Source organism: Cladophialophora psammophila (assembly GCF_000585535.1).
Source record: "Cladophialophora psammophila CBS 110553 chromosome Unknown aczJe-supercont1.46, whole genome shotgun sequence".
Lineage (NCBI taxonomy): Eukaryota > Fungi > Ascomycota > Eurotiomycetes > Chaetothyriales > Herpotrichiellaceae > Cladophialophora > Cladophialophora psammophila.
The window spans coordinates 52518-74470 of NW_006912967.1; the positions used below are offsets into that span (position 1 = coordinate 52518).

The 21953-nt window shown below is 51.9% G+C and overlaps 11 protein-coding genes across 11 annotated transcripts; 7 read left to right on the top strand and 4 right to left on the bottom strand.

Annotated features, from left to right (window-relative positions):
- Window positions 1–781: 781 nt before the first annotated feature.
- Window positions 782–1564, top strand: A1O5_13304 (uncharacterized protein; the record flags this gene model as incomplete). Its single annotated transcript, XM_007753870.1, has 2 exons — window positions 782–1455; window positions 1510–1564. 2 exons carry the CDS (start codon window positions 782–784, stop codon window positions 1562–1564), a joined length of 729 nt encoding a protein of 242 aa, XP_007752060.1.
- Window positions 1565–2241: 677 nt separating this feature from the next.
- Window positions 2242–4254, top strand: A1O5_13305 (phosphoacetylglucosamine mutase; the record flags this gene model as incomplete). The annotated part of the gene is made up of 6 exons (XM_007753871.1): window positions 2242–2388; window positions 2442–2455; window positions 2534–2690; window positions 2748–2762; window positions 2818–3339; window positions 3394–4254. 6 exons carry the CDS (start codon window positions 2242–2244, stop codon window positions 4252–4254), a joined length of 1716 nt encoding a protein of 571 aa, XP_007752061.1.
- Window positions 4255–4890: 636 nt separating this feature from the next.
- Window positions 4891–6357, top strand: A1O5_13306 (uncharacterized protein; the record flags this gene model as incomplete). The annotated part of the gene is made up of 1 exon (XM_007753872.1): window positions 4891–6357. One exon carries the CDS (start codon window positions 4891–4893, stop codon window positions 6355–6357), a length of 1467 nt encoding a protein of 488 aa, XP_007752062.1.
- A 1076-nt stretch (window positions 6358–7433) lies between these two features.
- A1O5_13307 (uncharacterized protein) lies at window positions 7434–8333 on the bottom strand (the record flags this gene model as incomplete). Its single annotated transcript, XM_007753873.1, has 1 exon — window positions 7434–8333. The coding sequence occupies one exon, from the start codon at window positions 8331–8333 to the stop codon at window positions 7434–7436; it is 900 nt and encodes a 299-aa protein (XP_007752063.1).
- A 574-nt stretch (window positions 8334–8907) lies between these two features.
- On the bottom strand, window positions 8908–10558 carry A1O5_13308 (uncharacterized protein; the record flags this gene model as incomplete). The annotated part of the gene is made up of 3 exons (XM_007753874.1): window positions 8908–9171; window positions 9227–10369; window positions 10430–10558. 3 exons carry the CDS (start codon window positions 10556–10558, stop codon window positions 8908–8910), a joined length of 1536 nt encoding a protein of 511 aa, XP_007752064.1.
- Window positions 10559–12763: 2205 nt separating this feature from the next.
- Window positions 12764–12970, top strand: A1O5_13309 (uncharacterized protein; the record flags this gene model as incomplete). Its single annotated transcript, XM_007753875.1, has 1 exon — window positions 12764–12970. One exon carries the CDS (start codon window positions 12764–12766, stop codon window positions 12968–12970), a length of 207 nt encoding a protein of 68 aa, XP_007752065.1.
- A 578-nt stretch (window positions 12971–13548) lies between these two features.
- A1O5_13310 (DNA-directed RNA polymerase I, II, and III subunit RPABC1) lies at window positions 13549–14381 on the top strand (the record flags this gene model as incomplete). The annotated part of the gene is made up of 3 exons (XM_007753876.1): window positions 13549–13650; window positions 13713–13798; window positions 13853–14381. The coding sequence occupies 3 exons, from the start codon at window positions 13549–13551 to the stop codon at window positions 14379–14381; spliced, it is 717 nt and encodes a 238-aa protein (XP_007752066.1).
- A 372-nt stretch (window positions 14382–14753) lies between these two features.
- A1O5_13311 (uncharacterized protein) lies at window positions 14754–15630 on the bottom strand (the record flags this gene model as incomplete). The annotated part of the gene is made up of 3 exons (XM_007753877.1): window positions 14754–15032; window positions 15095–15314; window positions 15395–15630. 3 exons carry the CDS (start codon window positions 15628–15630, stop codon window positions 14754–14756), a joined length of 735 nt encoding a protein of 244 aa, XP_007752067.1.
- Window positions 15631–18139: 2509 nt separating this feature from the next.
- A1O5_13312 (uncharacterized protein) lies at window positions 18140–18842 on the bottom strand (the record flags this gene model as incomplete). Its single annotated transcript, XM_007753878.1, has 2 exons — window positions 18140–18627; window positions 18686–18842. The coding sequence occupies 2 exons, from the start codon at window positions 18840–18842 to the stop codon at window positions 18140–18142; spliced, it is 645 nt and encodes a 214-aa protein (XP_007752068.1).
- Window positions 18843–20372: 1530 nt separating this feature from the next.
- Window positions 20373–20921, top strand: A1O5_13313 (uncharacterized protein; the record flags this gene model as incomplete). The annotated part of the gene is made up of 1 exon (XM_007753879.1): window positions 20373–20921. One exon carries the CDS (start codon window positions 20373–20375, stop codon window positions 20919–20921), a length of 549 nt encoding a protein of 182 aa, XP_007752069.1.
- A 118-nt stretch (window positions 20922–21039) lies between these two features.
- Window positions 21040–21646, top strand: A1O5_13314 (uncharacterized protein; the record flags this gene model as incomplete). Its single annotated transcript, XM_007753880.1, has 2 exons — window positions 21040–21301; window positions 21381–21646. The coding sequence occupies 2 exons, from the start codon at window positions 21040–21042 to the stop codon at window positions 21644–21646; spliced, it is 528 nt and encodes a 175-aa protein (XP_007752070.1).
- Between the last annotated feature and the right edge of the window lie 307 nt (window positions 21647–21953).

Here is a 21953-nt window from a genome sequence, read left to right on the forward strand (position 1 = left end):
ACTGTCAATGCAAAGGCAGCAATTCAACCTTCCAATCTCCAGCCTTTGCCACAGCCTCGCCAGCCAAGAATATGAAAGCAAGGTGCGAAGTCAGTTCCTCTGGCAGGTTCAAAAGTAAAATGGTACGCTCATTGTAGATAGACGTCGCCTCAAATCTAATAGCGGATAACTTTTAGATTGCCAATACCGCTTTGTCAGTTATCGTGCTACGGAGTATTTTTCACGGTCCTTTTCAATCCTTACAAGCATGATACCCAATTCCGCCTAGTTAAACTGGCAGCTTACTATCCCCTACAAGGTATTTTTGCCCCTTACCAGCTACCAACACTTTGTGCTCCGTATTGTCAGTCACGAATCTTCGTGGGCAAGATAAACATTTTTACACCATATCCCCCCAGTTTGCATGCTTGACCATGAGGCGCTCGCTGAGTGGCCCCGTCAGTGTTGGCGCTCTCATTTTGGTTCTCTGGATCCTCACGAGCTCATGCTTCGCATCTCTGGGTGACCGACTGCCTGATTTCCGTGAATGTGTACGAGTACGTCCTCATTGGATACCGCGGTCAACCCTTATACTCTTCTGACGGCTACAGGTCTGTATAGAGGAAAATTGTGAATCGGGGCGAGCAAGCATACGTGAGTGTCTTTTATACAGACTTCCTGATCTCTAGCTGAGCGCCAGCCAGCTCTTCACCTCCAATTTCTGCTCTGGGATTGTCCATCCGAATGCGATTATACCTGCCAGCATGTCATCACCGATCGACGACAGGCACGGGATCCACCAATGATTGAACCCGTGGTTCAGTATCATGGGAAATGGCCGTTCTATCGTTTCATGGGTATCCAAGAACCGTTCTCCGTTTTGTTCTCGTTAATGAACTTCCTCGCCCATCGACATGGCATGCAGAGAATTCGTGACTCCATTCCAGCTCGCTATCCGCTACGCCCATATTACTTGGCTTTTGGCTACTTTGGGCTTGCCAGTTGGATATTCAGCATGGTTTTCCATACACGAGACTTCAACATCACGGAGAAGTTGGACTATTTCGCTGCCGGGGCCAGTGTCCTCTATGGACTCTATTACTCCCCAATCCGGGTGTTTCGACTGGATAAGAACGATCCGACGAAACAGAGTATCCTACGGGCATGGACGGTGCTTTGCATCCTCCTCTACGTGGCGCACGTCACCTATCTGACGGCATGGAACTGGGACTATACCTACAACATGGCAGCCAATGTCGTGGTGGGCGTCATCCAAAACCTACTCTGGAGTTGGTTTAGCATCACTCGATATCGCAAGCTACAGAAAACGTGGGCAGCATGGCCTGGTCTAATCGTGGCCTGGGTCATCATGGCCATGAGTTTAGAGCTGTTCGACTTTCCACCCATTGCTGGCATGATAGATGCACACAGTCTTTGGCACCTTGGAACCGTGATACCTACTATCTGGTGGTATAGGTAAGACAGGCAACCTCTCATCTTTTGATAACTGCTGCTGACCTGTCAATGCAGCTTCCTGATCAAAGACGCTCAGGAAGACCTTGCCAGCCAACGACTTAAAGCATGACCACAACATCTAGGCCTCTAGCCCTTCGAAAGCCAAAACCAAGTGCTGGTTAGCGTAGCGAATGACGGCTAGGAGGACACAAGTTTCAAGATTCAAGGGGCCGAATCTGGGGATCCCATGCATACCTGCGGCCGGTGCTGTTGAACTACTGTACCGAGTGTGTATCCCCACCAGTCGGGAGTTTTTCACGCGAGCGGGAGGGGTTTGGAGGGGTAGGGGGTCCATGAGATGCCCTGCAACGGGCGCCGAGGGGCTTTTCATTGTGATCCCCCCACGTCGTTTAGGCATTGCTGGGCGCCTCTGCCGCCTGGTGCTCCTGGACTGGCGACACCTATTGGTCCCTAGAACGCCGAGAAGGTGACTAGTCAGGCACGCGGGGAGTAAGTTCTCATTGTGTAGCTCCTGTGGCTCGGCGCGGCTGGGGGGCTCCGAGGATGCTTAGAGCCCTCAGCCCAGTTAGCGACGTACGGTAAAAACCGTCTTTTGGAGAAAGTCTCTCTTACTTGCATTCGTCCCCGTTTCCTCCTTCTCCGGCGCAGATCTCAATTTCCTCCTCTCCTCTTTGTCTTCCCGACTTTCTTCTCTCTTAATCTTTTACTGAGCGGACAACCTCGTCACATCCCAGAACTACCAGTAGGCAGCAAGTGGGTGTCATCTGTGTACGCCTCGTCGCCGTCATGTCCTACCCAGACCCTCGAGACTCGGTCTTGAACAAGCCAAAGCCAGTCATCCACCTGCCCAAAGATCTTCTAGATCGTATCACCAAAGGTGCTGAGCCGTATCCCATCTTGGCAGAGAGGAAATATGAATATGGCACTGCAGGAGTACGTTTTCCTCTGATTCTTTGTGCTTGGTACTGACATGATTGCTCATTCAGTTCCGTATGAAGGCGTACGTCCTTCTTCAGCCGCACGAAGCTGACACCCACCTGCCACCTGCCCTTGCCCGTAGTTTTCACAACTGACAAAGAGTGGAATTCAGTAATGTTGGTCTGGACCATGTCATCTACACTGTTGGTCTTATCGCTGCTCTTCGTTCCAAGAAGCGCAATGCGACGGTGGGCATCATGATCACGGCGAGCCACAACCCGGCAGAAGACAACGGAGTCAAACTGGTTGATCCGATGGTATGTCATCATTGCTGTGTGAAATGTCGACATGGCGGCTAACAGAAGGACTTTCAGGGTGACATGCTTGAGGTAGAGGATTGCGCCGTTCGCATCGCCCCCTCCACGTGACTGACCATAGAGACAGCAATCATGGGAAACATATGCAACTGTCCTAGCCAACACTCCAAGTGACAAGCTTGGTTTTGAGTATGAGAAATTGCTCAACGAGACCTTGATCAGCAACATCAGCCAGCTCCATGAACGACCGGCGAAGGTGGTGTTTGCCCGCGACACTCGTGCCTCTGGACCGTACCTGGTTACAGCTCTCAAAGCCGCCTTGGACGCCGTCAATGTGGAGTATACCGACCATGGCCTCATGACCACTCCGCAACTGCATTATATTGTCCGTTGCATCAATACCATGAATTCCCCATACGCCTTTGGTGAGCCGACTGAGCAAGGCTACTATGAGAAGATGGCCAAGGCATTCAAAACCGTCATGCACGGCCGCACCATTCAAGGACCCGTCACTGTCGATTGTGCCAATGGCGTAGGAGGACCCAAATTGAAAGAGCTGATCAAATACCTGCCCTCCGCGAAAGAAGGTGGCATTGACATCAAGGTGGTCAACGATGATGTGGTCAAACCAGAAGCCCTCAACTTCGAGGTAGGTCCTGTACACTTACCAAGACCTTTTCACCCCCAGTACTGACTCGCTCAGTGCGGCGCAGACTATGTCAAGACTAAACAGCGTGCTCCACCGAATTCCAACGCGCAGCCCGGGGATCGGTGCTGCTCTCTCGACGGTGATGCTGATCGTGTGGTCTACTACTACACCGACGAGCAGAAGACTTTCCATCTCCTGGATGGTGATCGCATCGCGACTCTCGGGGCCGTCTTTCTTGCAGACATGACTCGTGTTGCCGGGATTGACCAGAAACTGAAGATTGGAATCGTCCAAACTGCCTACGCTAACGGAGCTGCTACTGAATACGTCGAGAAGGTGCTCAAACTTCCGGTTACCATCACGCCTACCGGTGTCAAGCATCTTCATCATGCTGCTGCCCGGTACGACATTGGGGTTTATTTCGAGGCGAACGGACATGGCACAGTCCTCTTTTCGGAGAACGCGATCAAGCTCATCCGAGAATCTGAGCCCAAATCCCCTGGTCAGAAGCATGCTCTTGACTCTCTCCGCGCTTGCATCGACTTGATCAACCAAGCGGTGGGTGATGCTATCTCCGACATGCTGTTCGCTGAAGTTGTGCTTGCTCACAAGTCCTGGACTCTGGAGAATTGGCGCAACACCTACATCGACCTCCCCAACCGTCTAGTCCGTGTCGTGGTCAATGATCGATCCATCTTCAAAGCTGTCGACGCAGAGAGACGACTGGAGTCCCCCAAGGGTGCACAAGACGAGATTGACAAATACTGCCAGATGTACATCAAGGGTCGCGCATTCGCCCGAGCTTCTGGCACAGAGGATGCTGTCCGCGTCTACGCCGAGGCTCATTCGAAGACCGAGGCGGAGAAGCTCGCAAGTCAAGTTGCAGAGGTGGTGAGGAAGTATGGTTCGATGTAAAGGGACATGGGAACGAAAACAGTTATGACAGGGATGATTGCTTGGATTGTCAAGGCACGTCCAGTCTACACGAGCGTTGGAAAAGATGAGATGGCATGGCATGGCATAGCGATCGGCGCAATCTGAGCAGGATGGATGGGCTGACGGATTCCCTAGGCGGACATTTCACGAGGTACGAGATAGCTTGACGCGCGGATACCCAAATACTAAAAAGTGCTGCTGTTTTTCTTGCTGATTAGATGCTGCTGTTGCAGTTGCTGCCTGTTGTGGGATCTAATTGTGCCCTTCCATGGATAATTTACCTAGGTAGGTATACATATCGGCCATTTTTGGACGATATCTCAAAATGGCAAGCGAAGCCATGCTGGCGATGACTAAACAAGGTTCACCCATTCGGCAAAAAGGCGGCCTAGGGAGCCCTTGTAGAAACAACTTACCGGGTACAGCTATCATATGATGCTCTTGTCTCCCCATTATGGACCGGGTGCTTCGGCAGCGTGGCCAACATACCTTGTAGTCAAGATAGACTCTTCCTCAGCCTCCTTCCCTTCCCAGCTTCTGGCGAGTTCTGCAACACCCTACGAGTCTTGACTGACGCTTCTGCCGCCCTTCTGATCTCAACGAAAAGAGATCAAGATGCAGAAAGTGAAGATTCAGAACGCAATCCTCCCAGGCAGAGATCCCCGGTCTCGGTGGGATGTAGACTTTGAAATGAACACCATCAAATGTATACAACCGGCAACGGCTGCAATGCAAGGTTCAACTTCAGATCCCTCACCGCTACTCCTGCCACCGCTGTGCCATCCACATATCCACTTGGACAAGGCATATCTGTTGACATGCAACTCCCAACACCATCCGTCACAGGCCCTATCAGACACGGACGGGACAAACCACCCGGAGTATACCGACCTCACTCCTCAGGATGGTTCTTTCGGTGAAGCCCTCCAATTCACCTCTCTGGCCAAACGACGCTATACATCCGAAGATCTCTATCTTCGCGGCGCCCAGCTCCTGGCCACATCTCTTGCCCAAGGCGTGACCTCGTGCCGTGCCTTTGTCGAACTTGATCATGTTACCAGCCACTCATGCATTGAAGCAGGGCTGCGGCTTAAGGACTGTTTCCAGGGAAAAATGAAGTTGCAACTCTGCGCCTTCGCTCAGGATCCAATCTTCAGTACCGACCACGCCGAAAAGAATCGACAAGTCCTGCTTCGGGCGCTGGAGGAATGTGCTGACGATATCGAGGTTCTTGGTACTACCCCGTACGTCGAGAAGTCAGCTGGGGCGAGTCTACAGAACATCGAGTGGGCGATTGAGACGGCCATCAACCATTCCCTGCATCTGGATTTTCATCTCGACTATAACCTGGACGAGACAAAAAAGGCCGCTATCTGGGACGTGATTCGCCTCTTGAAGGAATTAAACTGGAATAAGCGGGCGAAACCTGGAAAAACAATTGTTCTAGGCCATTGCACACGGTTGACACTCTGCAGCGACGCTGAGATGGAAGAGCTGGGGAAGGAGATTACTGAATCCAAGCTTTCTATCCACTTCGTGGGGCTTCCGACAAGTGATCTATTTATGATGGGCCGCCCTTCCGCAGCTTCTTCGGCTCAGCGGTCAAAGTCTGCAGACCGTCCGCGAGGGACACTGCAGGTCCTAGACATGATCAAAAGGTTTGGCATAAACAGTTGTCTCTCTGTTAATAATGTCGGCAACGCATTTACCCCTTGGGGGACGGGAGATCCATTGGCTCTCGCATCTTTAGGTGTTGGCATCTATCAGGCCGGCACGGACGACGATGCGAACATGTTGTTCGAATGCGTAAGTTCAAGGGCTAGAAAGGCAATCGGTCTTGACACAGCGAGCGCACTCGACAACGACCCGAGCGTCTCTGGGCAGGACCAGCAGGATAGTCATGATTCGACCGAGCTCAAAGAAGGCCGGAGAGGCGAACTCCTACTGATCAAGAACAAAGAGTATGTCTCCTGTCCGGGGCATTTGGGCGTCAAGATTTCCGCTCGCCAGCAAGTCAGCGTGAGAGATGTTGTGTGGGACCCGCCACAAGTCAATCTTCGCCAAGTTCTGAGATGCCGATAAGGACGACGGAGATGATACTGAGCTCAGAAATTGGGAATGACCAAAGCATTCCTAAAAGAAGATTCTCGAATGCCTCTCGACTGGCTCGACGTTCACTGCTTGTCATTTAGATACCACCACTACATCGAAAAAGTGGCACAAAGAAGAAGGATAGAGCTTACCATAATCTCTAACGAAATCTCAGTTCTTTCTTGGTAGGAGACTGAAGTCACTTCCGGAGCTGAGAAGTAATCTAGTCCTTGACCGCGACCCCTACTCCCTTGGAATCTCCTTAATTGAGCCGTCCCTTATAAAGGAGATCCTGCGCCACGACGACGCCCCCGGAGAGTATGGTGCATCCTGCCCGCAGTCGCGCCCACGTCCAACGCGGGCAGTAGCACAGAAAGGGTATGGGGCCAGAGCATGCTAGCTTCGGAGACGGTTCGAATGAGTTTGCAAGGGAACAAGTCCCCGGGCAACATACACCATTCGGCACACGAATTCTCCTGCAAGGGACCGCAATTTTTGGAAGAGTGAAGGTGGCTAAAACAGACAGACATCTGCAGGGGAACACAACTGACAAGACGGGGATACGCGGCGAACTACTGAGTAGACAAAGCGAACAAATCAGCTCGAGGCTTAAAGATTAGGACGGCATAAATGAGTCCCCTGACTTTCACCACAAGAGTGCATCATGTCATCTGGAAACAGACAGTGGGCAGGAGCTTCATGAAGATGACCATCAAAGGGCCGTCTGTAATCAAGGCATCGTTGCAGTGTGCTTCGGCTTTCCCTTTTGAATACGGGAATGATGTACTTTATCTCCCCTTCTGCATTGCTTGGATTTGGATGTCTGGGAATGAGCAGAAACAAGTGGTTCAGACAGGTAGCGGGAGGTTCATTTGCGTGGAGGGGGGATATAGAGCGATGGGCTTGAGTGTCAATTTCCACAAAACGGTGTAATTCTGTATCATTTTCGCTGATTGCGGTAGAATTTTCTCTCTGCCTCTCACACTCGCTCACACACACACTCTCTTCTCTCTATTCCCAAGACATGCCATCCTCGTTTGGTGATGTAGTGAGCTAGTAGGTACTTACTACCCTCTCCGTCGATCAGCTTCCTTCTTGATCCACTCTGCCGCCCCGTCCTTGACCTTGTCGTCCCAGCGACTCAACGCACTGCGACCCTCAGTGATATCGCCGACGGCCCAGGTCATGCGGGCGTTGTCGAGGGCCTCGTCGACGTCCGTGTCGGGGCATATGATGTAGAATTTTCCCTCCTCGATCTTCTTGACGCCGTACTCGGCCACCTGCGAGGGCAGCCACGCGCCGCGCGGTTTCGTCTTGAGCGCCACCTCGTCCGGCACGGGGCCCATGTTGCCGCTCAGCCCCGTAAACGTCCAGCCCGGCACGAGCAGGTGGGCGGAAACGTGGGGCGCATAGATGGACGACGACGACGTGCGCAGGTCGTGCGCCAGCTGCTCGGCCACTGTCTTGACCGCGCTCTTGGATGCGTTGTACGCCGGGTTGCCCGGCGGGTTGGTGATGCCCTGCTTGGAGCCCGTCAAGACGACGGCGCTGGGGCCCGCGGTTGCGAGCACCATGGGCAGGAACGTCGTGAGACCGTGCACCATGCCGAAGAAGTTCACGCCCAGCGTCTTGTGGAAGTAGTCGGCATCTCCCCACGGCTTGGTCGTCCGGATCGCCATGCCCGCATTCAGCATCAGGAGGTCGATGGTCTGGAATTTGCCCACCAGGTCAGCCCGCACCGCGTCCCAGGAGGAGAGGTCTGAGACGTCGATCTCGTACGTGAGCGTCAGGACCTTGTTGTCGATGGCTTTCAGGGCCGAGGAGGCGGCGTCAAGCGAGGAGCGGTTGATGTCCAGCAATGCCACGTGCATGCCGCTGCGCCGGCAGTGCTGCGCAAAAGCGAATCCCACGCCAGATGCGCCGCCGCTGATCAAGGCAAGAGCGCCCGAGCGAAAGATGGACGCCATTTGGTCTTTCCTTTTTCTTCTTCTTTTTCTTCCTTTCCTGTTCGGGAACTTACTGCGGCTGACTTTTAGATGGAGAAGTGGAATGGAGGGACGGCGAGATGCGGCGGCGAAAGAGGGGAGAACAAAGGAGAAGGCGGAGATGCTCCGGTGCGAGAAGCCCATGTCCAATGACGTCGAAGCTACGGAGTTCAACGAGGGGGGGATGATGAGGCCGATGATAACGAGTCGCAGTAGCATACGTGAGTATGTGACTCTGGTGAGTTGGTATGTTCAATTCTTGATATTGGTATACAGATCATGCATGGTTTGGATGTCTGTAAAGGCTCTTTTTGCTGCGTCTTGCACCTGTGGGCCATCTTGCACCCCTCCAAATCCCGCAACGCTAATTCAACTTTTGTTTTTGAAAGGTCGTGGGAATGCTTTTTTCCCTTTCTCCTCTCTGGAACTTTTGCCATTCTTTTTCTGGATTCACAACGACCCGCCTGCCAATGCATTATTTGAGAAATGGCAAAACCAAGGACAAGTAACGACGGGATGGTAGTTGGCTGAATACCCGTCCTCACGTTGGGATCAATCACTGTGACGCTTCGACGGCCTCATTCTCCTTATCCTCGATCTTGGCTTCTTGGAGCTCCTTGCTGACATCGGCAACGGCATCCTTTTCTTGAGCAAGCTCGCCATCCGGGGAGACGGATCCGTTAACGCCTGCATCCTTGGCGGCCACTTTCTTCGCATGGTTGTGACGACCGCTTCGGGCGCCTGTTGAGGAAGTCGCATTCGACGAGTCGAGAGCTTCTTGTTCGAGCTTCTCAATCTCCTTCTTGGCCTTTTCAATGTTCTTGGCGCAAAAAGTCAGCATAGTTGTCATACAGTCTGGCCATTACGACTCTCACCTTTTGTGTCTGCGTGTCCTGATCCTTCTTCCAGGCGGCCAGTTTCTGCTTCAACCTCTCAACTACGCCTGGGACATCCGCTTGGGCACTTGGTGGGTCGACTCCAACTTTGGCCAGCTCCTCAATAATACCAATATTCATGTTGAGTTTGCCGGAATCTGCGGGGCCAGCGGCACCTTTCTTGCCCTTGCCTTTCTTCTTGCCACCACCGCCTACGAAGAAGTCTTCGTCTTCCTTCTTCATCACTTTCATGCCCTTGAAGCCGGACTCGTCTACGGTTCGTTGAGCGGTTGCAGCAAATTGGCCATGACCTTTGTCGCCTTCATCCGTGTGGTAGGTTGGGTCAAAGTGGCGGATCAGCCCTTCAGCCGTGCGGATTTGATCCAGGAAAGCGGGCTCCGATGCTTCCTCGAGCTTCTGTTCAGCAATGCGGCGGCGCTTTTCTTTCTCATACGCCTCGCGTTCAGCCTTTTGTCGTTCTCGCCGTTGCTGGTAGACCATGTCTTCATACTCCTTGTAAGCCTTTCTCTGGGTATAGTAGTCGTCCTTGACCTTCCTGATGGCTGTATATGTCGCCTGCTGCTCTTCGTAGAGGCGATCGCGCTCGGCTTTCAAGGCGTCGTAGTTCTTGTTGGTGTCTTCACGCGCGGCCTTGATTTCGTCGAGTTCTTTCTGGTTGTCTTCAAACTTCTGGGACAGGGCACGGGACTCGGGATTGTCAAAGGATTTCTTGAGTTCGGCATTTTCTGCTTTTTTCTCGTCGATCTTCTTCTGCAAGTCGTCTAGGCCGATAAAGCCCTTCTTTTGGCGACGCAGGGCCGAAATCTCAGCAAGTGCCTTCTTCTCGTCAACCAATTTCATATTGCCCGAATCAACTTGTTTGGTGATGCTATCGATCTTGGCATCAATTTCCTCCGGATTCTTGAAACCGGCACGGGTGCGAGCTTCCTTTTGCTCCGCGAATAACTTCTTGATCAAGGCATCGTTCTGGCCGTACTTTTCCTGTTGCCCTGCTTTGGCCAGCTTGTGTTCCTGCTGCTTCTGGCGGATGGTTTTCTGCTCTTCAACGAGTTCCTTGAAGCGGTCGTTGGCGGGGGTGGATTTTCCGGGGCGGGCGTTGTCGAGCTTGGCTCGGATGGCATTCTGTCAATGATCAGCTAAGGAGTCTCTATTTATAATACTTGACCGAGGGGAGAGACATACGAAGCGGGCTTGGGCAGCCTCATGAGCTTTCTCGGCCTTTGCAAGGTCGTCCTTAAACTTGGCTTCGTCGGGCTTCTCAGGTCGCTTGTGGGCGCCATCGGTGGCAGGAGCAGTCTCAACATCGGCCATGTTTGATGACAGTGGTCGCAGATACCAGAAGATGAGTTACCAGAAGACAGATCGTGGTAGGAATAGCAAGGGTGCAATATATATTCTTCTAATCCATACTAGGAGATGAGAGGTGAAGAAACTCAGTGAGAAACACGTGGGGACCAGAGTCTTTATAAGTGATGAAAAAGTGACAAACAACGGGTAGAAGCAGATGACAAGGCAGCAAAGACGACGATGAGGTTGAAGATGAAGATGAGGGCTCGCTTCGAGTCGCAATTGCGGTTTGCTTCGAGTCGAATCGAGTCGGTGTGGAGTAAAATTATTTTGGGAATTTCGCCTGACATCCTCTTGATCCGCGCGGGCTGTGGATGGCGTTTCGCGGGTCTGTGATCGGCCGAAGAGAATACGGCGAGGACGGAGAACTACTCCCAAGTACCCCGTACCTCGTGGGTCGGTATTGGTCGGTACTCTGGTGTATTTCGTGGGATGTAGTTGTAGTCGACCGGACAGCTCCAGCACATCATCCGCCCAGGTTAGCGAACAAGAATATCTTCCGCCGAATTGCTGTCACCTCGTAGACACCTCATAGATGACTGCCCAGGATCAACCACGCTTCAGCCGAGACCTCGTTGCCGAGGGACCGATCTCCCCCAGACGCCAAGGTAGGTGGATAGCGCTCTCATGTCATTGTGACAACAGGAACAGAGATACCGTTGTGGTCTCCCTCAGACAACCGTCACCATTGCACACCAGACAAATTATGCACAACCTATGCAATGATTGCCTTAACGATAACAATAATAGGGGGAAATCAGTATAAAGAACTAGTTGACTAGTGGTGTCCTTAACTTAAATGGTGGGTGAGAATGCCAAAACTGCACCGAGCTGGACATGGTATGGCTCCCACTCTTTTATCATGCCAGAACATCCTCCACTGGCTGAGCCAGAGGTCTTCGACTGTAGTGCCATCTTCAAGCCACATGCTCCTAACGCCGGCCTAGAACGTGCTCCATCGGCCAGGAAGATTCTCGGATTTGTGTAGAATCTCAAGGTCGGATCGCATCTGGTCTACTCTGGAAGTATGGGACTTCGTGCGTCAAATGGGATTGAGATGTCGAGCTATGCTGGAAGATAATGGATGTGTCAACGTATCGATGGTCGAGGATACTGAAGTCGTAGGTTCGGATGAGGTTCCAATTCGGTACGTTTCCTGGAGCATACATTGGTTCTGATGGCTGCAGATAGGTCTACGCGGTCCAGCTCGACGTCTAGATCGTGGCATGCAGAAACCAGGGACAAAGGAAGGGGTGGATGTGGAGAATGGCAAACTTTTCATTTCCTATCGCGAAGAACGGCGGGGGTTCTGCAATAAATTCGGTGTCTACTGGGATATTGGATATCTTCCGCGCCTCTGTTTGCGTTGCGGTCAAATCATCATGGTTCCCAAGGTAATTTTGCCTACATCATTGCTCTCCATGACTTCTACCACCCCTTTCCATTTCAGGCCGCCCTTCATTCCTACCCCTTGGTTTTCCAAACAGCCTGCTGCTCTCAGCACCGTGTTGTCTTCGGTCAAGCCATCACGACCTACCTCGGTCCACGTTCCGAGTCGACGTCAGCTCGAACGACATTATCAGACCTCAAACACCTCCAAAGGACTCCTCTCTCGCGTTCGAGATGGCGCTCGCACCTCTCTTCCCATTTGCCCATTCCAGCGGACTCTTCACCTCCGACATTCTTGTCTCTCCAGACGGAAATTCGTATTCGGGTCTACGCAGAGGTCTTCAGCGAGATCGTGGTTGAACACGATGCGATGTTGAGCTCGCGAAGGAGAACATTGTGCCAGAATAAGAATGCGCATCTTTATCCGCCTACTAGATTCACCCCTCGTCACCCTCTCGCCATCTGGAGCGTCAACAAGCAAATCAGACTGGAAGCACAACCCATTCCGATCAACTGTCCGATCATCGCTGAGATAGAGTATTGGCAGCCGCGTGAGGCCCCGCACGCGTACACCTGCCTCTTCCCATGCATGCGCGTCGCCGGGTCTGCTTATTGGTCATCGATAGAGGCGTAGCAACAGGAGAGAACAGCCTCCGTTGCTTATGGCGGAGAAACGAATATCCGAACTTACGTTACATAGAGTTTGGGGCAGGACCAGACCGACCACATGTAACCAAGAATTTCGTTGTACACCTCCTTCGCGTGAGCGTCCCTGCGTTCATGGCTCCGCCTTCCCCGGAGGTTCGCTTTGAGCCTAAGTTCCCTGATGCGTTTCTCGAAATGTTCAGAGCAAATGACGCCACTGTCAAGTTCCCAGTCGACCTTGTCATTCACGATAAAGATTTCATTGCCGATGAGGACGAAGATGAGGATGATGACGATGACGAGCATCATCTGGAAGCGATAGGTGCCTTCTACCCAATCTAATTCTTGTGCTCATGTGCCCCCGGACCGCCATCTGGAACGGACAGAGAATCAAGTTGTTTGAGTTTTCCCCACCGTGTTACATACCCTGGTGGGAACTCTGGCGGGAAGATGACCGATCTGGTCGGCTGCCAGGTCAGACAGGGCGTTCGAGTGAAGGAGTCGGCGAGGCGCTTGCCACGCATTTGCAGGGCTGGAGCGAGCCAGGGCACATGCATGGGCGACGACAAACAGAGGTTGGAGGAGCACCGTTGCCGGAATCGAGAGGTTGGCACCAGGCATGCTCCCAAAGTCGAGCTCTCAGATAGAGGCGTCTAAAACGAGTCAGAGAGAACGAGGGGGCTCTCGCAATGACCAGGCTGCAAGGCTGCGGCAAATCCGTTTTCCGTTCCGATCCACAAGGCTCCGAGCCGCTTGTGTCCTCTTCTGCCGAGGATTATCCACAATTTTTTCCACAGCCTGCGACAGCGCATCCATGAAAACAGTGACCACGAAGCCTGCCACCGTGAAATCTGTAACTCTTCTGACAAATTCCTACTGCCTCGCGTCTAGATCCTTCACTATTCACTGGCGCCTGCACAATGGATCTCGATGACAGGCCGAAACTCTCAGTCGAAGCTGAGAAAGAGGTGACTAGGTTATGGCGAACGTGGCGGACAGTGTTAGAGATGCTCGTCGACAGAGTATGCGACCGAGCAATTACAGTGGCTCTAGATTGTCGTGCAGGGTCTAATATATCTTCTAGGGCTACGCAATCGCAGAAAACGAGTTGAAAATCTCGCGCGACGAGTTTCAGCGCAAGTTTGGCGACCCTCAAAGCGGCCATGCGGAGTGAGTTCCAGTCAAATCCTAACACAGGTTGCTCATGATTCTCACACTCGACAGGCGGAGGCTCATGAAACTGCAAGCCGTACCCACCGAAGAGATGATCAAACGCGATACACCCCGGGCCACCAAACTCATCCCCAATCCGCAAACCACAGCCGGCACGATCTGGGTCGAATTCAGCCCGGAAACCACCATCGGCATCAAGCATCTTCGCGCTTTTGCCCAACACCTCGACGCGAACAAGTTCACCACAGGGATCTTCATCACCATTGGCCCGGTGACTGCTGCTGCTTTGCGCGCCTTCGAGCCGCTTGCCGAACGAGGGATCACCGCCGAGTGGTTCCAAGAGCAGGATCTCCTCGTCAACATCACGCGGCATGAACTAGTACCTAAACATGTGCTCCTGAGCGCAGAAGAGAAGAAAGTGTTGCTGGACAGATACCGACTGAAGGAGACGCAGTTGCCCCGCATCCAGTTTAGTGACCCCGTGGCTAAGTATTTGGGCTTGAAGAGAGGCAATGTGGTCAAAATCATCAGAAAAAGTGAGACTGCGGGAAGGTATGCTAGTTACCGGTGGGTGTTCTAGTGTCCAAGGACATTATTTCCAAGCGCGGAGTTTGGCGGCCTTCGGAGAGGGATGCAAAACTGCATTGTGAGGCGTTCGGTTGGGCCGGCATGTGCAGCCAGCGTGAGGGCTGTTATCGCAGAGGGAAAGTGGCAGGTTCAATATCTCCAAGTCGTCCTCGAACAGGGCAGGACCTGGCAAACCCAACCCTTGGATGACAGCAGCTATGCGACTTGTTCTCGAGGTTACATTCGTTGGCGTATTTGCAGCATATCCCAAATCGAGAGTATTGATTCGCAAACCGCAGAACTTCCGATGAACCTTAGCAGCCTGTCTGCCACCCTATTCTCGGTCGGATACATCCTCCTCTGCTCTCAAAGCCCAAAATAAACCTCAGCTGTTCTTCTCGCCTAGCACGCGTTGACCAATCCTGATCAAATCCTGATTTTGTAATGGATCCTTCTCAAATCCATTCACTGCTTGATCCAACATCGCGGCCGAGATGTCCACGACACTTACGCTGGGCACCGAAACCATGAACCAGAGCATAGTCGCTCTCAGCCAGTGCAAGATACTCCCTGGTTGCGTGATCAGTCCTGGTTTCGCGACGGTGGCCTCGATCTCGCCTGCGTGGGAAGATGCGAAGGCCAGGACTTGATTCTCGGTCTCGCCCTAATCGGGCAATGTCAGAGACTTTGATCGGGGTTGTGTGGCGTCAAAAGCTAGGAACTCACTCGCATCAAGCAATATTTGGGCATGAACGTGGGTGTTTTTGTCTGGTCACGTTCTGCAGCCATGCCACTCATGTACAAGAATCGGAACGGCGTGGACTTGGTCCCAGAGCCTCGGGCTTCGAATATTGCTTCGAGACCAGCCATCGTATATTCGTGGCAAACACGATAGACTTCGTCCCACGGGATGCCTGTGGATTTGCCGGGGGTGATTGCGAGGGTCCTAAAATAGACTTTCAGCCTCTAATATCTTTGCGATGCTAATATAGAGAAGAAGTAGCAGACAGACAGAAAACAACGGACCAAATACAAGCATCTGCCCCCTCCAACTGCTTCTTCACATCATCCGGGTACTTCGCGAAATCTTCAAGGACAACGCTCTTCAGCTTGGACGTGTCTGCTTCGGTGCCCAGATTGTCGGGCACCGTAATAGGGCGACGCGCCAAGGCAACCACGGAAGTTATGCTCCGCTCGCTCAGGCTTTGTCGGATCAGTTCTGTCGCAACGAATCCTGTCGCTCCAGATATGATGAGCTTCATGATTAGAGACCGGTCTTGAATACAGGTTTCTCCGGGATCAAGACGCAGTGGTGCATAGCTGTCTAGAAGCAAGGACGGCACGGCGCAGAAGTGTCAACAACGTAGAGTAGGAGCTCGCCAGGTACTCCCTATTTCACACGGCCTCCGCGACGTGGGGAACGGCTTTGGGCGGGTGGCCTTAATAGTTGTGTTAGACTCGCTAGCCTGAGTAGCCTGAGTTCCCTAGGCTTGCCTAGGTTAAGGTGCGGGTATGCAATAAACCCGTTGAGCTTAGCAATGCCACTAGCCTGATAAATACTAATCACTAATGGACTAATTAGCTCACTAAGTCCGCAACAGTCTCCGACCCGGAATGCATAATTTTTTCACATCATAACGAACCACCTGTAATGCTGTTGGTTGTCATTGACTAGCAAGTTTGCTGACGAAGTATCGCAATCGGCCGGTTGTGCATGATACAGCACGCTCAAGATGATCGAGCACTGCCTAGCCTCGCGTGATGATCGCCAATTGCTGACCCAAGGAGCACTTGGTATGAATTTTCGGCAGATGCGTCTCCCAAAGATGAGCATTAACCTTTTAAGCTGGGGGCCCTCTTTGCAGGAGATTTTGACAAAGGTACGATATTGCTCCAGCGGACAAAATCCATTCAGTCGCCCTGTCTATTCTATCTACTTTGTCAGTATTCACTTGGTGACACCCGCTCTCAAACTACCCTTTCTCTAGTCAAAATGTTCAAATGTCAAAGACACAAGAGGCCTTCAAACAAGGAGAAGGAAGCGCAAGGCTTGTACACACTGGTTGGCTCGTCGAGTACTAATGGCGGCAGAGTATAGCCCTACGCAACCTTGTGCAGCCTCGTGCCAATCAGACCAAGAACGCAAGAGCATGATAAATGAGAGAGACGGCAGCATCTCACAAATTCAGTCTTTCTGTGGCAAAGGAAAGACATCATCTAAGCCTTTTATCACAACGATTCCTGTGTCTTTTACCATTGCTCTTTCAACACACATATCTCTGGAGTAGGAATGCTTTCGGCCCTCTTGCTGAACATCTCCTCGTCCGCAAATGCCGAACTTTTCGTCTCTGGCAGGGCTTGTCTACCTTTTAGGATGCATTCGAGGAATTCTCCAGTTATAATTGGGGCTTCGTGCACAGAACGATATGAAATTATACGCTCAAGACCAGCTTCAGCGAGTGTCGAATTTGATACACATAACACCACCTCAACTCGCCACTCTAGGCGTGAGGAGACGAGTTGGGAGGCCACGTATTAGCTCTGCTTGGCAAGATGCTCTTTGCCTTCTAGCTAGGATGCGACGAGGTCTCGTCCCTTTATGGTCTCGCCCGCTAGCGCGTGGCTTCCATCTATTCCCTGGAGTGACTGCATGAGCGCAAGGACTGAAACCTCCAGGCTATGGCCAGCCACGATGAGACCATTACGGGCTCAAACACACCGCTTACGAATGTCAGGGAGACATCCAGCTGGATATCAACCTGGCTCTGGAAGACGAGTTGACGCTAATAGGCCCTTGGGCCGGCCGGGGCATGGTACTGTACGTATCTATCTATCTGCAGGTTTACACCATTCGCCATAATTAGGTACAGCCACCAAACCTGCCGCAAGTCCTCATACGGAGCACGCTGTACATCCACACGACACGACGCGCTTCTGTCGGGAGCTGAGTGCGCTTATGCCTTGGCAGTTTCGATAGTTCGGTTCATGGATTCTCAAACCATGCTTCGATGAAGGCTCCGTATCTTGTCGCTTTTTATTATCTCGTCTACATGGAAGGGGCCGAGTGGACGCCACTCTGAAACCGAGGGTCACAGCTGGCCGCGGAGTATTCTTGTAGTAGGAGGATATTATGTATCTCTTTGAATAGTACAGGCAGACGCGATGTCTGAAGATGGAAGGTACCGCAGGATTTGAGCAACTTCAGACCTGGAGCGGCATATTTAAGATGAGATAGCAATCTAGATTGGGGTATACATATACATGACATATCTATTCCTGACCGGCTCTGTATTCGTTATATATTTCCCACCCATGAGAATGTTAGTGATTCTCCTGAACCCAAGATCAGAACGCCCACAACGACCATCCGTATAGTTTGCAAGGTATGCTGCGGCGAGTTTCGATTTCCCAAACGTTAAACCTTGAGCACCATTGTTATTCTTGTTCCTATTCATTCCCCCCTTTTATCCTTTTCTTTTTTCCCTTTCTTTTCCCCCCTAGTCTCCGACCCGTTTTCGTTTAGGCACCCGTTGATTCTAGGTTTATCCATCCATGCTGTTAAGTGCGATGCTAGAGGAATGCTTCGAGGAGTCTTCTATTCTGCTGTATTGTCGACGGTGGCGGAATGCCATGAACTCGAGACCGAGGGCCAGCACAGCCGAGACTATGCCGACGCCGACGGCAATGCCAGTGTCGTCGCTGAGCACGGCGCCCCTAGTTAGATTGCAGGTCAGCTGGTGTGCCTCATTTGTCAGCTGTAAACTCCTTGACTCACAGAACCGCATTGACCATGCCTGCGTAGATGAGAACACGTCCAAGCCAGAGATGGAAATATGATGGGGTGGTGCGACGGCCGGCCCTCTTGTAGTTGACGTGGTGGATATAGCCCATGACGACCTGAAATGACAATACTGCGACGACGATTATTCCAAGGATTTGATGTGTTTCGCCAAACGCTGCGTATTCGATGCCGGTAATGCTCATGGCAACGGCTACCGCCAGTCCGATGTACGCTCCGACCGTGGCGAAGAGTTGCAGCATCCAGTGCACCTTGAATGCAATCGACCACCTCCACCGCAGGCCGAGGACACCCACTGGGAAGACAATAACGAACGCAACGCCGAGGAGTATCGCGTGTGCATAGACGAGGCCGTGGTAATAGTCAGGCTGACCTTCTGCCGAGACGTTGGACGTGCCTGATATGCTGGGGAGTGTGGTAACTGCGTTCTGTGTCGCAGGCATGTCGACGAAGAATACACCTGCAAAAGAGTGTCAGCAAGTCTCCCGCAATCTTCATTCCAATGTGATTAAACCCACCGTAGTGCGAATGCTGGTCGATCTCTGCGTCGACGGAGTTTGACTGGAGCTGCTCGTTCGGCCCGACCGCCCATATCCATGACTGCTTGGTATCTGTGACTTTGACCTTGTTGAACTTGAGGCCCGAGCTCTGATGCCACTGTATAGTTGCCGTCATCTTTCCGTTTTCGACCTCGGAGCTGAGTACGGTTGCGTTGACACCTGACACGGGCTCGGGTGTGTCGTGGCCACTGTTGAATGAGGATCAGTACTGGCTCTAGCAGTGTGCCGTCTATGTGGTGTGCAGTACGGACCTTGAGGTTCTCACGCTTAGCGTGACCTCTGCAAGGACTTGTCAGTGTCCCGCTGGCACTTGGCTCTAAGGAGAAATGGGAACGAACAGACTTACCATTGTCTTGACCGGAAGGATATATAATGAACATGAGGGAGTCGCGCATACGATCTCCGGTCCCTACCGCAGCCCAGCCATAGGAAACGGGCGCCGAAATCTGCATGTTGAACTCTCCGGCGTCGGCATTGCCGTTGGTGCTCGTGGAAGTGATGGCAAATCCATAATTATCCGATTTCTCATAGAATTGAGCTTGTTTGGCGAGACAAAGGGCTGCGAATGCTGTGTGGTCCTGGGGTCAGCTCGTAAGAAAAATGGACATGTGGAATTGCAGCCACTCACAGAGCAACACCTCGAAATGTGCAACGAGTCCCGCGAACATCTTCATGTTTGCAGGCAGAAAATTCGAATCAGATGTTGTATTCCCAATCACCGCCCTAGGCAATCGAGAGGTTTATGGGTAGAAAAGAGAGCCTGAGTTGCATTCTGACATCAGGTTGGTACTTATACCGAGAAGTGTTGCCCTGCCATGATGATCGAAGCTCCTGCCGAGCAAAGCTTGCGTATGCTGTTCTTGGTCTTGTAGGCGCCTGCATTGAGGCTGAGCGGGTTGGCTGGCTGATATCATACGGGCCAAGCTGTTTGTTTGACCAGATGTCTACCAATGAGGGCGCGTGTATTTGTCAGAGCTGGAAATTATCGCTCTAAGCTGGAATTCGCGCTAAAGGGTTTATTTGTGGCGGAAGGGCGAGGAACATCCATATCAGATGAGAGAATCAGATTAGATGCCGAGCTCAGGTAGTCTGTTCGAAATGTATGTAACAGATGCCAAGGAGGACCAAGTAGGAAGGCGTTCAAATTGGCAACTTTTAAAGTTGAGCTGCGCTAGCCTTTCCCGGAAAAAATGACTTGGCAATTATGTAAGGGATTTTCAGGGTCATTCAGCCTTGTTGCCCGGCAGCACCTTTCAACTTCCTGGCATCCTCGAGCCTCCTGACCCTCATATGGAAGCCAGTCACTCCGTTCTAAATTTGTCACATGCCCTTAGTCTGCCGCGGATGGTGATGCTAGGGTACGGGCCCGATTCTCTCGCGGTAGTCGTGAAATAAGGCGCCGCGGTACTTGGGAAAAGGCCGAGCCGGTCCCGACTGCGCGTTCTCTATCCGGTTCGCCACGGGCCATCATGCTCCGGTTCATGGTTCAAGAGAGCGAGGGGAACTCCTCCTGGGAACAAAACAATGATAATCAGTAGATATACAACGTAGTTGATCGATTGTCAAGCTTTATGCGTCGGCAAGGTAGGTGATTCCTGGAGTTTCAACTTTCAGTAACGATAACCAAACCAAACCTGACAACAATATGAGCAAAGTGGAAGTCCAAAACCCCGAAGACATAAGCAACGCCTTTAAGGCTGCTGTCCAGGATGTTCTTGACTTCAACAACTCTTTTGACTGGCCCAAGGTTCACACGTTTGTGTACCGAGAGATAGACGGGATCAAGATCGATGCAGATGTTTGGGTGCGGGAGACGTCGTCGGACGAGAAGTCCGAGAGCCAGCTAGCCAAGCGGCCAATTGTCCTCTACATTCATGGGGGCGGCTGGATGGCGGGTGGGCGCACTGATTTCCCCAAGCCGATATTGCATGAATTCCTCACAAGGGGATTCGTCTTCGTCTCGATTGATTACCGTCTGATCCCCGAGGTCAATTTCATCACTGGGCAACTAGACGACGTGCGTGTCGTCGAAACGTGGCTTCGCGACAAGCTTCAGTCCTCTTTGGCAGATCGAGGTGTGAACGTGACGGTTAATACCGACGCAATTGTGGTCGCCGGTGGTTCTGCTGGGGCTCATCTGGCATCCTTGACGATGGGTGCTCAAGGGAAAAGCTCAAAGCTCCTGCTTTGGTAACTTGTGGTAATATACTAACGTATTCAAACAGCCCAAGATCTGGAAAAAGAAGCCGCAAGCTCTCCTACTCATGGCTGGACCAACAAACCTCCTCGAGTCCCGCAGACTTGGCCGAGCAATGGCTGGAGGCAAACTCAATCAAGTCATCGAGAATTGCCCCGTGGACCCTACACCAGAATTTATCAAATCAGCCATGTTCGACAGCCCCAGAACCAACACGCAGGCAACAATTAGCGTCGAGGCTTTTATGCAGCCCCGCTCTTTGCTGGGTCTGTCCATCTTCCTGAACGAAGTAATCGCCGATTTTCTCGTTCTAGGTCTGGTTGATGGGAAGTTACCGAAGAAAGGCAGCGCTCCTGAAGACAAAGTAAAATTCCTCAGTAGGTTAAATCAGAGAACCATCATTTTCTCCCGTTTCTTGCATGAAGCAACCCTTGGCACGCTGACATCACGATGTAGGTGCATTCTTCGGCGATCTCAGCGATTGGCCTCCGACATTTCAGATGGTTGGTGACAGCGATGAAGCCTGGGATGCGTCGCAATTGACTTCACTCCACGATAAATTGAGAAAGCACAACATCCCCTCCGGGGTGCTCGTGGTGCCTGAAAAGTCTCATGCATTCGAGAATATGTCCAAGATCGGCGATCAGTTGCATTTGAGGTATATTCAGCCGGCTTGTGAGTTTGTGACGAGATATGCCATGAAGAACAGCGAGGGGAAGTGACAGAAAACGGTCTGTGGGTCAGATAGTTTGAATCCTTGAAGTTTCCCTGAGTTTAATGGATTACATCGAAAAGTATCCAAAAAGGGACTGGGCTACGTGTCAGAAAGATGAAGTACCACTCCATAAACTAAAGGGAAATAGGTTAGAAAATATGCTTCACCTCCCAATTCTGGTCCTCTGAGTCGCTGGAAACACCTGTATGGCTGTTTATGCCGGAATGGAAGCATTTCTAGAATTTCAGCCCCATAGCATAAGTCGCAAAGAAGTTTGTCGCGCTGATGCTGTATCCTCAAGTCCCCAAGGAGTA